General features: G+C 50.9%; 1 protein-coding gene across 1 annotated transcript; it reads right to left on the minus strand.

Annotated features, from left to right (window-relative positions):
• Positions 1–5,363: 5,363 nt before the first annotated feature.
• LOC113408177 (zinc finger protein 239-like) lies at positions 5,364–11,778 on the minus strand. Its single transcript, XM_026661171.2, has 2 exons — positions 11,667–11,778; positions 5,364–6,215 (listed from the first exon to the last, which is right to left on the minus strand). Exons 1-2 carry the CDS (start codon positions 11,743–11,745, stop codon positions 5,383–5,385), a joined length of 912 nt encoding a protein of 303 aa, XP_026516956.1. The 5' UTR covers positions 11,746–11,778; the 3' UTR covers positions 5,364–5,382.
• Positions 11,779–12,133: the final 355 nt, after the last annotated feature.

Genomic DNA, 12,133 nt, shown 5'->3' on the forward strand with positions numbered 1-12,133 from the left:
TTTTGGTTCACTGGCAGTTCCAAAAACTAACATAATTTTTTTAAATCATTCGGGGTTGATCAGAAACAATTATTTTTTTAAATTTCAGCAAAAACGTTAAAAAAAATAGTTTGACCCAAAATGAAACATTTTGTTTTGATTTTTGAGCCTTTTAAAAAACAATAAATAAATAAAAGTCAAGGAAATTTCTAAACAAAAAGTCATTTTGAATCAAAACACTTTATTTCAAAAATGTTGAAACAAAACATTTTTATTCTGAATTTTTGGAGGGTTTTTTTTTGTGGGGGGGAGGTATTTTTTTACCAAAACAACAAAATCAAACCAAATTCCTAAAATGTTTCAGTCAACCAGAATCTGCATTTGTCAGCAAAAAAAAACAAAAAACAAAACAAAACAAAACAAAACAAAAGTCTTATCCAAAAAACTTCACCTAGCTCTAGTTAGGGGGGAGGGATAGCTCAGTGGTTTGAGCATTAGCCTGCTAAACCCACGGTTGTAAGTTCAATCCTTGAGGGGGCCACTGAGGGATCCACTGAGAGATCTGGTGCAAAATCAGTACTTGGTCCTGCTAGTTAAGGCAGGGGGCTAGTCTCTATGACCTTTCAGGGTCCCTCCCAGTTCTATGAGATAGGTATATATTATATTAGTTGAAACTTTTGCTCCCCTTGAGATTCTGACATTTGCGGAGTTTATTTGGGGAATTTAACCAGGTCATGAGATTTATTCTGAAGCTATTTCGTCATAGGAGCTCTGTACCATAGTCCACTTTACCCAGTCAAATGCCTTTTAGTATCTGGGAAATAAGCCAGGAGCTATAGGAGAAAGGATATTGAGGAACAGAGAACCACTCTTGGATAAACTCAGTTTGAGCTTAAAGCACAAAAGAAGTTTTCACTTCACACAATCTACCTGCTGTTGAATTGTAAAAATCACCATTTAATAATCATTGGCTGAGACCAGGAATGATCTTCAACCTTCCCCCCCCCCCCAAAAAAAAAAAAAAGAATCAAAGAAATATTAGCTAGGGATTTTTACATTCCCCTCTATAAATTCTGGATCCCAGCTGCCTCAGAATCCCCCTCACTGAGCAACGCACTCAGGTACACACGGGGGGAGGGGGGGACAGAATGAGAAGCAACTCCCAGACTTCAATGCAGAGAATTACATCCCAAAAATTCATCGGCTGTAGCAGGGTCTTCAGCTCTCTCACTTCACTTCACTCCACTTTGCCCAGAGTGCACTCCAGAGACGGGATGAGAGCCCAGGGGCTCTGTACGTCCTCCAGGAGCATCCATGCTGCTCAGACCTCCCCAGAGAGACACATTCAGATCCTCCGTTTCACAGAAAGGAGTAATGAAACCTCCCCTCGATTTTCCATCCATCTGAGCTGCAGAACTAGAGCCTGATCCAGAATCTGTTGACTTCAAACGGGTGACTGGTGATTGACTGCAGCGGGCTTTGGATGAGGAGCTGGATTTTTACCCCCTTCATAGAGCAGTTTCTTGCCGGCTGGCTATGGCTTTCCCTCAAGGATTCTGTCTGCCATCAGCAAGTGTTTTGGTCAGTCCCCCCCCCCTTAGATATTGGGGTCAGAGAGAGCCCCATTGCGCTTACCTGCACAAACAGGTGTCTCTTTCAGAGCCCAACAATTTCTCCAGCATGTTTTCAGCAATGCACGTGCCCAGTGCATCATTTCCCAGGATCAGAACATTCAGGCTGGTCTGCCATGGGTTCCACTCTTCCATCCATCACATAGCTGGCTTTGGTCAGTACCTTTGGTGCATTATTGTCTCCCTGATCTCTAGTCCATGGATTTCCTCTCCAGCCCGTCACACTCAGGGCCAGTGGGAGAAAGAGGCTCCGACCTTTCTTCTTCCACAAATCTTCCACAACTCCTGCAGACCCCAGCGCTCCTCCAGCCAAAAAGGAAGGCTAGAATTGGATCACTGAGATAGACTGTGCTGGTAGCAGTGAGCAAAATCCACCTCTGGGTGGAGAAACCAGTACGAGCCTCAGCACCTCGCTGGACCCAGACCTGTGCAGGGGAAACCCCCCCACACACATACACCACACACACACACACACATTCTAGGGCAGGGATTGCCAATAGGCAGATCATGGGCCAAATCCAGACCACCAGATCCTTCTGAACGGACTCTGAAATCTCTTAATTTACTTCACCGTTATCATTATTGATTTTTTATTATTATTATTTTCTTCTCTGGAGTCTGGACCTTGACCAAGAAATTTGGACTTTGACGAAAACGAATGGACTACCCCTGTTCTAGGGGAACTAGGCCTCCGCTCCCGCCTTGGGGGGAAACCTCAGAGAGGAGCCAGCCAGGAGGGGGCGAAAGCAGCCAAAGCCAGGATTTCTGGTTCTTCAGAGAACAATCTACAGCTTTGTCTCTGCCCTGTGCTGATCAGCTGTTTGCTCCAGGCTCCCCCGCCCTTCTCACAATCTCTTCACCTCATCTTCACTCCACACCTCCCCCTCCTTCCCTTCCCTTTAGCTGATCCCCTCCAACCTCCCTCTCAAAAAATCATGGAACACCCCCCCACACACACATGCTTTGCTGGTTGTTTTTATTCCTCCCCACACACATACCCCTTGTAGGCGTCTTTCTTGTAGAATTTGCAAACTTTGATTAGCAGTGCAAACAGACGCCCATCATGAGACACCCAGTGGTCAGCCAGGGAGCCAAGTGCCTCCTACCCCCTGCCTGAACAAAACCTGTTTATCACTTTCTGGTGGCCACTCTTAACTAACGCACCATAAGAACCTCAGTATAGAGACAGAACTCCTTAAATATCATCCATCTCACAGGCTTAAGATGACCAGTGCATCACTGGCTCTTGGCAGAGACCTCACGCGCCACCCTTTGGCACACTATTAGGTAGACGATAGACCCAGGGGATCCCTGGAAATCCCAAGCGCCCCCTTATGTCCTCTGGCTGTTTGCCTCAAGGAATCTCTGGGTCACACCTCTCTTCTCTGGGTCACACCTCTCTTCTTACAGTAAGGGCAGCCACTGGCTGTTAATAAGCGTCCATTCAGAGCTTTTTTGCCTGGACAGTGTATCAGAGCCCGCATTTGCTTTGCCCATAATATGTACAATTTCCATAGGGGATTCTTGAAGTGCGATGCACCAGCCTTCCCATTCTTCACTCTGCTGGTGCAGTATCCCCCACACCCACCCCCCGGTGCCTGTCCTGTCTGTTCAGATGATCAGCTGTCCGGGGCAGCTCTTCTGCTGCTCAGTGTCTGTGTCGCACACCGGGGCCCCATTCTCAGCTGGCCAGTGGGCACTACCTTAATAAACTAATTAATTAATTTTAAAAAAAGGCCTATCCTCCATGTAAATCCGGCTTAAGCCTTCAGAGTCAGACTCGGGCAGGGCGACGGCATTAGGCTGCTGCCTCTCAGCAGGCAGGTGGAATTTTGCCCGCTGCCATCAGCACCGTCTCGGAGCCAGTGGTGCAGGGATGGACTTTCCTAGGGTCGCAGATCCCAAGGCCCGAAGGGACCATGGGGATCATCTAGTCTGACTTCCTGCGTAGCACAGGGCAGAGAACTGCCCCCAAGGAATCCCTGTTTGAACTAGCGTGGATCTTTTGGGGGGCTGGGGAGAGGGGAACCATCCATCTAAAAAAGGCCAGTAATGGAGAATCCACCATCATCCTTGCTCCCATCGTTCATCACCCTCACAGTTAAAATGTTATTTCTAGTCTGAATTGGTCTGGCTCCAACTTCCAGCCGTTGGATTGGGCTGGACCTTAGAGCCTATTATCAAATATTTGTTCCCTATAGACTGTGACCAAGTCGTCCCTCAACCTTCTCCGTGTTAAGCTCAACAGACTGAGCTCCTGGGGTCTCTCGCTATGAGGCAGGTTTTAGGATCCTTTAATCATTGTGGAGATTAAGATTTTGTCACAGTTATTTTTAGTAAAAGTCCCAGACAGGTCGCGGGCAAGAAACACAAATTCATGGAAGCCTGAAACCTGTCTGAGACTTTTACTAAAGATAACTGTGGGGGGGAGGGGTTGACTGCTGGGGGGGAGGGATTGGCAGCCTGAGTCCCACCGTGTGTGTGTTGGGGGGTGGGAGACAGCTCCCTCCAGGACCAGCTACAGCCATTGGGAGAATGGGGGAGGGACAGCTCCGGCCCCGGCTGCTGAGGGGGGGAAGGAAGGGACGGCCCTGTCCCCAGTTCGTGGCGAGGTGGGACAGCCACGACCGCTGTGGGGGGACGGAGGGGGGGACAGCTCCAGGCCCATCCGCTGACTGCTCTGGCTACAGCCGCTAACCACCCCAGCCGCTGACCACCTTGGCTGTGGGGCGGCAGGCAGCTCCAGCCCCCACCACTACCGCAGGGTGGGGCTGAAGTCACAGACGTCCATTAAAATATCACGGAATCTGTGACCTCCGTGACTAAATCGTATCCTTGGATCATTCTCCTGGCTCTTCTCTGAGCCCTCTCCAATTCACCAACATCCTTCTGGAATGGTGGGCGTCAGACCTGGACGCACTGGCGAGCGACGGGTGAAGAAGTCGAATTTCTTGGGTTTATTTTTCCTCTAGTTTAGTGATTTCTCCCCGAGCAGAGTCTCTGCCAGGTGTAACCACACACCCCCTCCTCCCCCCACATACACTTTTCTCCCGTGGTTTCCACTCTGTAGGCAGCTAAGGTACCAATGAGCACAACACAGATCCACAGCAGATGTGTCCACTATGATTAAACTCCCTGCTCCGGGTTTCTCTTTGCTGGGACACGTGGAATACGTTGTGAATTCAAAAGGAATCTTTCCCCCAGGTGGACAGAATGTCTCTTTCCCCTCCCCTGCCCCCCAGGGACTCTCCGAGGTGTTACAAGCGCTGAGCTCCCCCATATCCACGGTCACCATCCCACATGGACTCTCCGAGGTGTCACAAGCGCTGAGCTCCCCCGTGTCCACGGTCACCATCCCACGTGGACTCTCCGAGGTGTCACAAGCGCCGAGCTCCCCCATGTCCATGGTCACCATCCCACGTGGACTCTCCAAGGTGTCACAAGCGCCGAGCTCCCCCGTGTCCACGGTCACCATCCCACGTGGACTCTCCGAGGTGTCACAAGCGCTGAGCTCCCCTATCTCTGCGGTCACCATCCCACGTGGATCCTCCAAGATCTAATAAGCATTGATCTCCCACAGAAGCCATTTGTCCACGTGTCCCCTGTGGATTTTCCCAGGTGTAATAAGCCCTGAGCTCACCTGTGTCTGAGGCGTAATAAGCGCTGCATTCCCACGGGAACCGTTTGCCCACGTGCCTGGCGTGTCCTTACTCCCAGCGTGGGTCTCTAATAAGGCACGAGCAGTGCGCCAAACCCTCCCCCGGCAGGCTGCTCATAGCGGGTTGGCCGCGTGGGTCCCATGGTGTAGGATGAGCGCCGAGCTCTGGCTGAAGCTTTTCCCGCACTGGGTGCACTTGTAGGGGCGCTCGCCGGTGTGGATGCGCTGGTGGCGGATGAGGTGGGAGCTGCGGCTGAAGCTCTTAGCGCACTGCGGGCAGCGGTAGGGCTTCTCGCCGGTGTGGATGCGCTGGTGCTCCAGCAGGCGGGAGCTCTCGCAGAAGCGCTTGCCGCACTGGGCGCACTGGAAGGGCTTCTGGCCGGTGTGGAGGCGCTGGTGCTGGATGAGGTTGGAGCTCCAGGAGAAGCGCTTGCCGCACTGCGGGCAGTGGTAGGGCTTCTCACCCGTGTGCATGCGCTGGTGCTGCAGCAGGTTGGAGTTCTGGGTGAAGCTCTTGGCGCAGGCCCCGCACTTGTAGGGCTTCTCCCCCGTGTGGGTGCCCAGGTGGCGCATCAGGTGGGAGCTCTGGCTGAAGCCCTTGCCGCACTCCGTGCACTTGTAGGGCTTCCCTGGCGACGGGCGGGGGGCCGAGGCGCCAGCGTAGGGAGGGGCCTGGCCCGGCTGGTCCTCTGTCTCGCTCCCCCAGGCCTGGCCGAGCCGCTCCACCGGGGAGTTTCCCTCCTGGCCCCCGGCCTCAGCCTCATCCCTCCAGGCTGGGCCCAGACACTCCACTTCAGAGTCCCCCTGCTGCCCCCCGGCCTCGGCCCCCCAGGCTAGTTCTGGGTCCGGGCCCCGGGGATCGTTCCCGGCAGAGCCTCTCGTGGACATCCTGTGTGGCTGTGCTGCCTCTTGCCAGAGATCTCCCACCTCAGGCTCACTCCCGCCACCTGTAGAGACAAGAGAGGGGTGAGTCACTCCCCGGGCCGAGGGAGACGCCAGGGGCTGCTCATTGCAGCCGGCTGGGAATTTCTCAGGGGGACGATATTTCGACAGGCAATGCGCTTTCCTCCTGTGAGGAAGGGGGAATTTTCTGTAACAGTCCAACAGTTCCGATGCCTCGGTGCTTTGCATGGCCACCCCTGGGTGCCCCCGGGTTAAAGATCCGCTCTTGGGGCGGAGCCGGAGAAAGGCTGAAATTAACCCATATCAATGAAGGCTCTGCAAAGACCGTGGGAACCCCAGGGGCAGAGCAACTGATGCTTCTCCTCGGGAATCTCCGGCAGGCGGCACGTGGGTCTGCAGGAGCTGGATACGGAGAGGAGACTCAGAGAGCTTGGCTTGTTTACCTCAGTGAAAGAAGGCTGAGGGGAGATATGATCGCTCTTTAGCAGTACAGGAGAACCCCGTTTATCTGGTCTAATTGGGGTCAGGGCCAGATCAGATCATCAAAACACTGGATAAACCGGAGAAAGAGAAAATATGATGCTGCAGCACCATCTAGTGGTCATAAGAGAGATCACCTATTTCTGGCCCTGCAGTCCTGGTTGTTCAGTAAATGCGCCAAGTCAGTTAGGGAGGGTTGGATAAACAGAGTTCTACTGTACATCAGAGGGATAAACACCAGGGAGGGAGAGGAGTTACTTAAGTTAAGCACCAATGCGGACACAAGAACAAATGGATATAAACCGGCCATCAACAAGTTTAGGCTAGAAATTAGATGAAGCTTTCTAGCCATCGGAGTGAAGTTCTGGAGGAGTGGGGGCCAAAAATCCTAACTGGCTTCCAGACTGAGCTTGATAAGTTTATGGAGGGGATGATATGGTGACACTGCCTACAATGGCATATAGCCAATCTGTGACTGCTCGCAGCAAATATCTCCACCAGCCGGTGATGGGACACTGCATGGGGAGGGCTCTGAGTTACTACAGCAAATTTTTTCCCAAGTGTCTGGCTGGTGGGTGTTCCCCACATGCTCAGGGTCCAACTGATCACCATATTTGGGGGAGGGAAGGAATTTTTCCCTGGGTCAGATCAGCAGAGACCATGGGATGTTTTTGTCTTTCTCTGCAGCATGGGCCATGAGTCACTTGCAGGTTTAAACTAGTGTTAATGGTGGAGTCTCTGTAACTTGAAGTCGTCATGATTTGAGGACTTCCATAACTCAGAGAGGTTAGGGGTCTGTTACAGGAGTGGGTGGGTGAGGTTCTGTGGCCTGCAACGTGCAGGAGGGCAGACTAGATGATCATGATGATCCCTTCTGGCCTTATGGTCTATGAAAGGCATCAGGTGGCTGGAATAAGGGTGGCTTTGGGAGAGAGCCAGCAGCTCTGGGACTACCAGGGAGATGGAGAGAGATCGAGAAAGGGAATCCACAGCAGGTTGGCTGGGAGGACCACTGGCTTAGCCAGAAAGGACTACGGCTTAACCTTTAGTTCTCTATCCTACGACTTCCCGATGCTGGATTCCAGCTGACTAATAAACCCTGCTCTGCTTTGCAAACGCTGCCAGGCGTCACTGCAAATACTCGCTGCGGTGGATGGGTCCCTGAAGGGTGTACAAGTCTCTGACCAGGAGTCAAGCTCAGCTGGACTCGTTGGGCAAAGCTCAGTGTGAAGCAGGAATGCTGGAGCTCAAAAGCTCAGTCTCAGAGGCATTGACGCCGTGTGGCCTACGTGAAGGAAGAGTGGGACCCCTGGAGGGTCCACCACACAGATGGGGTTCTTCCCAGGGGCTGTTCAAAACCCGGGGCGTAGCACGGATCCTGCAGATCCGTCAGCCCACCCCAAATCACATTCAGAATTTTCCAGGTGGAAATTTTAATTTTGCCGACTCTTTTCAATTTTCCATTGGGAAACGGAAACAGAAGATTTTGTTCCAGGTCAGTTTGATCCAAATTGAAATATTTTGGATTGCTCAACTGGCCTGAAACAGTTAGTTGCAAATCAGTTCAGCTTTAAACAGCATATCATGTTAAATGCATCTGTACAACAGGGCTAACAGCTCTTCCCTCCCTCACAGGATAAAAACATTAAGGACTGTGAAGCGCTTGGAGATCTACTGATGAAAAACAGCTAGGTATTATTATTATTTCCATATTGTGGTGCATTGCCTCATGGGAGTTGTGTTCCAGGTCCCCATTCTCTCATACGGGCTGGGCTCCCTGGCTGGACTACATCTCCCATGATGCAACATACTCTTCCCTCTCAGTGAGGCATGTGGTGCATCATGGGAGATGCAGTCCAGCCAGGCACCCTGGCCCATAGGCAAGAAGAGGGGCATGAGGCACATGAACTACAATTCCCATGGTGCACCATGATGAAAGTTTAATACTGAACTAACTCAAAACTAGGCTTGGCAGAATTCAATTTTTAATACGTATAATTTTAATGGATTATATCAATGTTTATTTTTTAGCATTTTTTCTGATTTTTATCAATTTAAATTTTCACAGTTGCGTAAAATTATGGGGTTTAAGTACTTTTTTTTATTTTTATCAATTTAAATTTTCACAGTTGTGGGAAATTGGATCAGACAATGGGGGAGGGTCAGACAATAATTATTTTATGACAGTAGATGTTGATATTCAAAAAGTTAAAGCTTGATAATCATTAAAACACAAATGGTTAACGTCCGGTCAAAATGAGCAAAGTAAATATCTTTAAATCAAACTCTGATGAGCAGCATTTTTCTTACTTTGCCTATCTGTAAATTACAATTTTTAGCAATGGAAACATTGTTTTGTGGGTTTGTGTGTGTGCACAGAGAAAAACCCTTCAAAGCCGACTGAAAACAAAGCATTTTGGGGTCACCTCACTGCTCCCCAATGAAGCATTTCCATTCAGGGATAGCAAAATGTTCCACATCAAGCAAAACAAACAAACCTGAAACAAAACATCTCACCAGTTCCTAATTGAAACTTTTTGTTCCACAGAAAAAAAAAATAAGCGACATTTCGACTTTTCACCCCGATTCAGGACTAAAACAAACGTTGAAATGTCACAATTTCCAACCAGATAGACGTTCCGATTGTCGCTCATTTTGTAACTATCGTTCTATTCTATTCAGGTCTGCATACCGTGCCTATCCCAGAATATTGGAGTCTCTTCCAGTCATGCAGTCAGCAAGGTGGCTAACATCTGTCACGTGGTCTTTGTTCTCTCCCCAGGAGGAGAAGTGTGTAGTGTGGCCTGGTTTGGTCTGGATACCCACCGACTCAAACATGTTGCTATGCAGTTTGAGAAGGGAGGCTTTGCACTCAGAGCGGAAGGTGGTGAGGTTTGAGATGCTTCAGTGGAGAATCATACCACTTTCATTTTGGTCTGGAGCAGAGTAGAACTCATGTGCCCTGCCGCAAGGCCCCTTTAAAAGGAGGCGGGGTCAATCCCACCTGGGCCTTTTATCTGGGATGTAAATCAGGCTCGGTCCATTTCCCCTTAAAGGGGCCGCTCACCCTGTGCCAGACCCAACAGCATCAAATATCACAGTGGGGTACTCTTCACAGCAGTGTGGCCTAGTGGATAAAGCACAGGACACAGGCCAGCTGGGCTCTCTCTCCAGGTCTGCACTGGGTGACCTTGTGCATGTCACTTCCACTGTCTGTGCAAAATGAGGACAATGGTATCGCCCATCTTTTGATGTGTTGCGAAAAGGGCCAATTGACTTGTTCAAGGGACCAATGGGATGAAGTGGGAATGTTCTGTGATATTTGCGTGACACCTATGCCCGCCTCCATTTCTACTTTGCATTGGTACCCAGTGGGCGTGCAAGGGTGAGCGCTGCTCTTGGTAGGTGAACTTGGTAGGGAAACGGTGGGGGCGAAAGATCTCTCTGGCTTTAAGATTAAGCTCGATAAGTTTATGGAGGGGATGGTTTGATGGGATAACATGATTCTAGTCAATAGGTCAATAACGTGCCATCGCAGGAAATTAGTATCAATGGTCAATGCGGGTCTGGCTGGAGAATCTTGCCCGCATGCTCGGGGTTCTGCTGATCGCCATATTTGGGGTCGGGAAGGAATTTTCCTCCAGGGTAGATTGGCAAAGGCCCTGGAGGTTTTTCGCCTTCCTCCACAGCATAGACTCATAGACTCATAGACTTTAAGGTCAGAAGGGACCAATATGGTCATCTAGTCTGACCTCCCGCATGATGCAGGCCACAAAAGCTGACCCACCCACTTTCCCTTAACTCAGCTGTTGAAGTCTCCAGATCGTGATTTAAAGACTTCAAGTCGCAGAGAATCCTCCAGCTTGCGACCCCTGCCCTATGCTGCGGAGGAAGGCGAAAAACCTCCAGGGCCTCTGCCAATCTACCCTGGAGGAAAATTCCTTCCCGACCCCAAATATGGCGATCAGTAGAACCCTGAGCATACAGGCAAGATTCTCCAGCCGGACCCTCATTTTACCAGCGATGGCACATTATTGCCTAATTGACTAAAATCACGTTATCCCATCAAACCATGGGGCAGGGGTCGCTGGCTGGAGGATTCTCTGCGACTTGAAGTCTTCAAATCATGATTTGGGGACTTCAACAGCTGAGTCAAGGGAGAGAATTATTTCAGGAGTGGGTGGGTCAGCTTTTGTGGCCTGCATCATGCGGGAGGTCAGACTAGATGATCATATTGGTCCCTTCTGACCTTAAAGTCTATGAGTCTATGAGTCTAACTTCGCCTGGCCTCGCCTGAGGACAACGGACTGAGAGGTGAGAAAAGTCGGCTTTTGGGGGAGGCTCAATTGCCCTCACTTGGGATTGTGAAGCAGCCAGAGGAAGAGAGCCTGAAACGGAGTCCACAGGAGCTTGGCTGGCGGATTGCGCTGGCGTGGCCAGGTCGCACAATTTCTTGACCAGCATTTCTCAAACTGGGGGTCCTGACCCAAAAGGGGATCACAAGCCTATTGTAAGGGGGGTTGCGGTATTGCCAACCTTGCTTCTCCGCTCTCCAGCCAACCAGCTCTGAAGGCAGCAGTGGCGGCTGGCCAGGTGCCCAGCTCTGAAGGCAGCGCCGCCGCCAGCAGCAGCACAGAAGTAAGGGTGGCCTGGTATGGGTGGGGTCGATAGTCATTTTTTGGGGGGGTTGTCACAGCCTGAAATATTTTCAAAGGGGGTTCCAGCAAAAAAAAAAAAGTTTGAGAACCCCTGGTCTTGACCTTTATGGCTCTGTGCTAACCTAAGGATTTCCCCGTGGTGGGTTGCAGGTGACCAATACACCCTGCTCTGGTGTGAAAGGCTGCCTGGTGTCGATGCAAATACTGGACAATCAAAAGAAAGCAATTCAGCTGACCCAACGCTAAGCCGTGTCTGGGATTTTGTTTAGCCACCTTCAAAACCTATGGGCTTTTTAGGATCGATTCAGGATGGAACTCTTCCTTCTAAAGCCCAAACTGATTTCCCGCATTCCTCACCTGTACGGGTTCCCCTCAGGACCACCCTTTCCGTGGAGTCCTGGAGATGCGGGACACAGGGCCCTTCCCCTCGCCTCATCTGGAACAGCACGTCGTGGGGGCAGGGGGCTGGGAATCCTGTTTATGGGGGAAGGAAACAGGATCAAAGGTCAAACGAGCGCAACGAAGCCTGCTGCGTGATCTCGACTCGCCTCCTCTTTATACTGGGTATGGGCCAACTGGGTCGGGGGGGAGGGGGAGAATCCTTCCTGACCCTTGCAGGTGCCTGGCTGAAGCCCTGAAGCATGAGGTTGGATTAAAGTCACTGTCTTAAGGCAGAGTTGGGGGTGGTCTGAGCAGGTTGAGGGGAGGTCATGGGGGGGATCCCCGCACAGAATCCCCACTGCTGGATGGGTCAGTGGGGGAAAGGTATGGGGAGGCCCCCAGGGAAGCAATATTGCTTTCCCCAGAAAGAAAGGGATGAAGAG

The sequence above is a fragment of the Terrapene carolina genome, unplaced genomic scaffold (assembly GCF_002925995.2).
Source record: "Terrapene carolina triunguis isolate 2854851 unplaced genomic scaffold, T_m_triunguis-2.0 Scaffold944, whole genome shotgun sequence".
NCBI lineage: Eukaryota > Metazoa > Chordata > Testudines > Emydidae > Terrapene > Terrapene triunguis.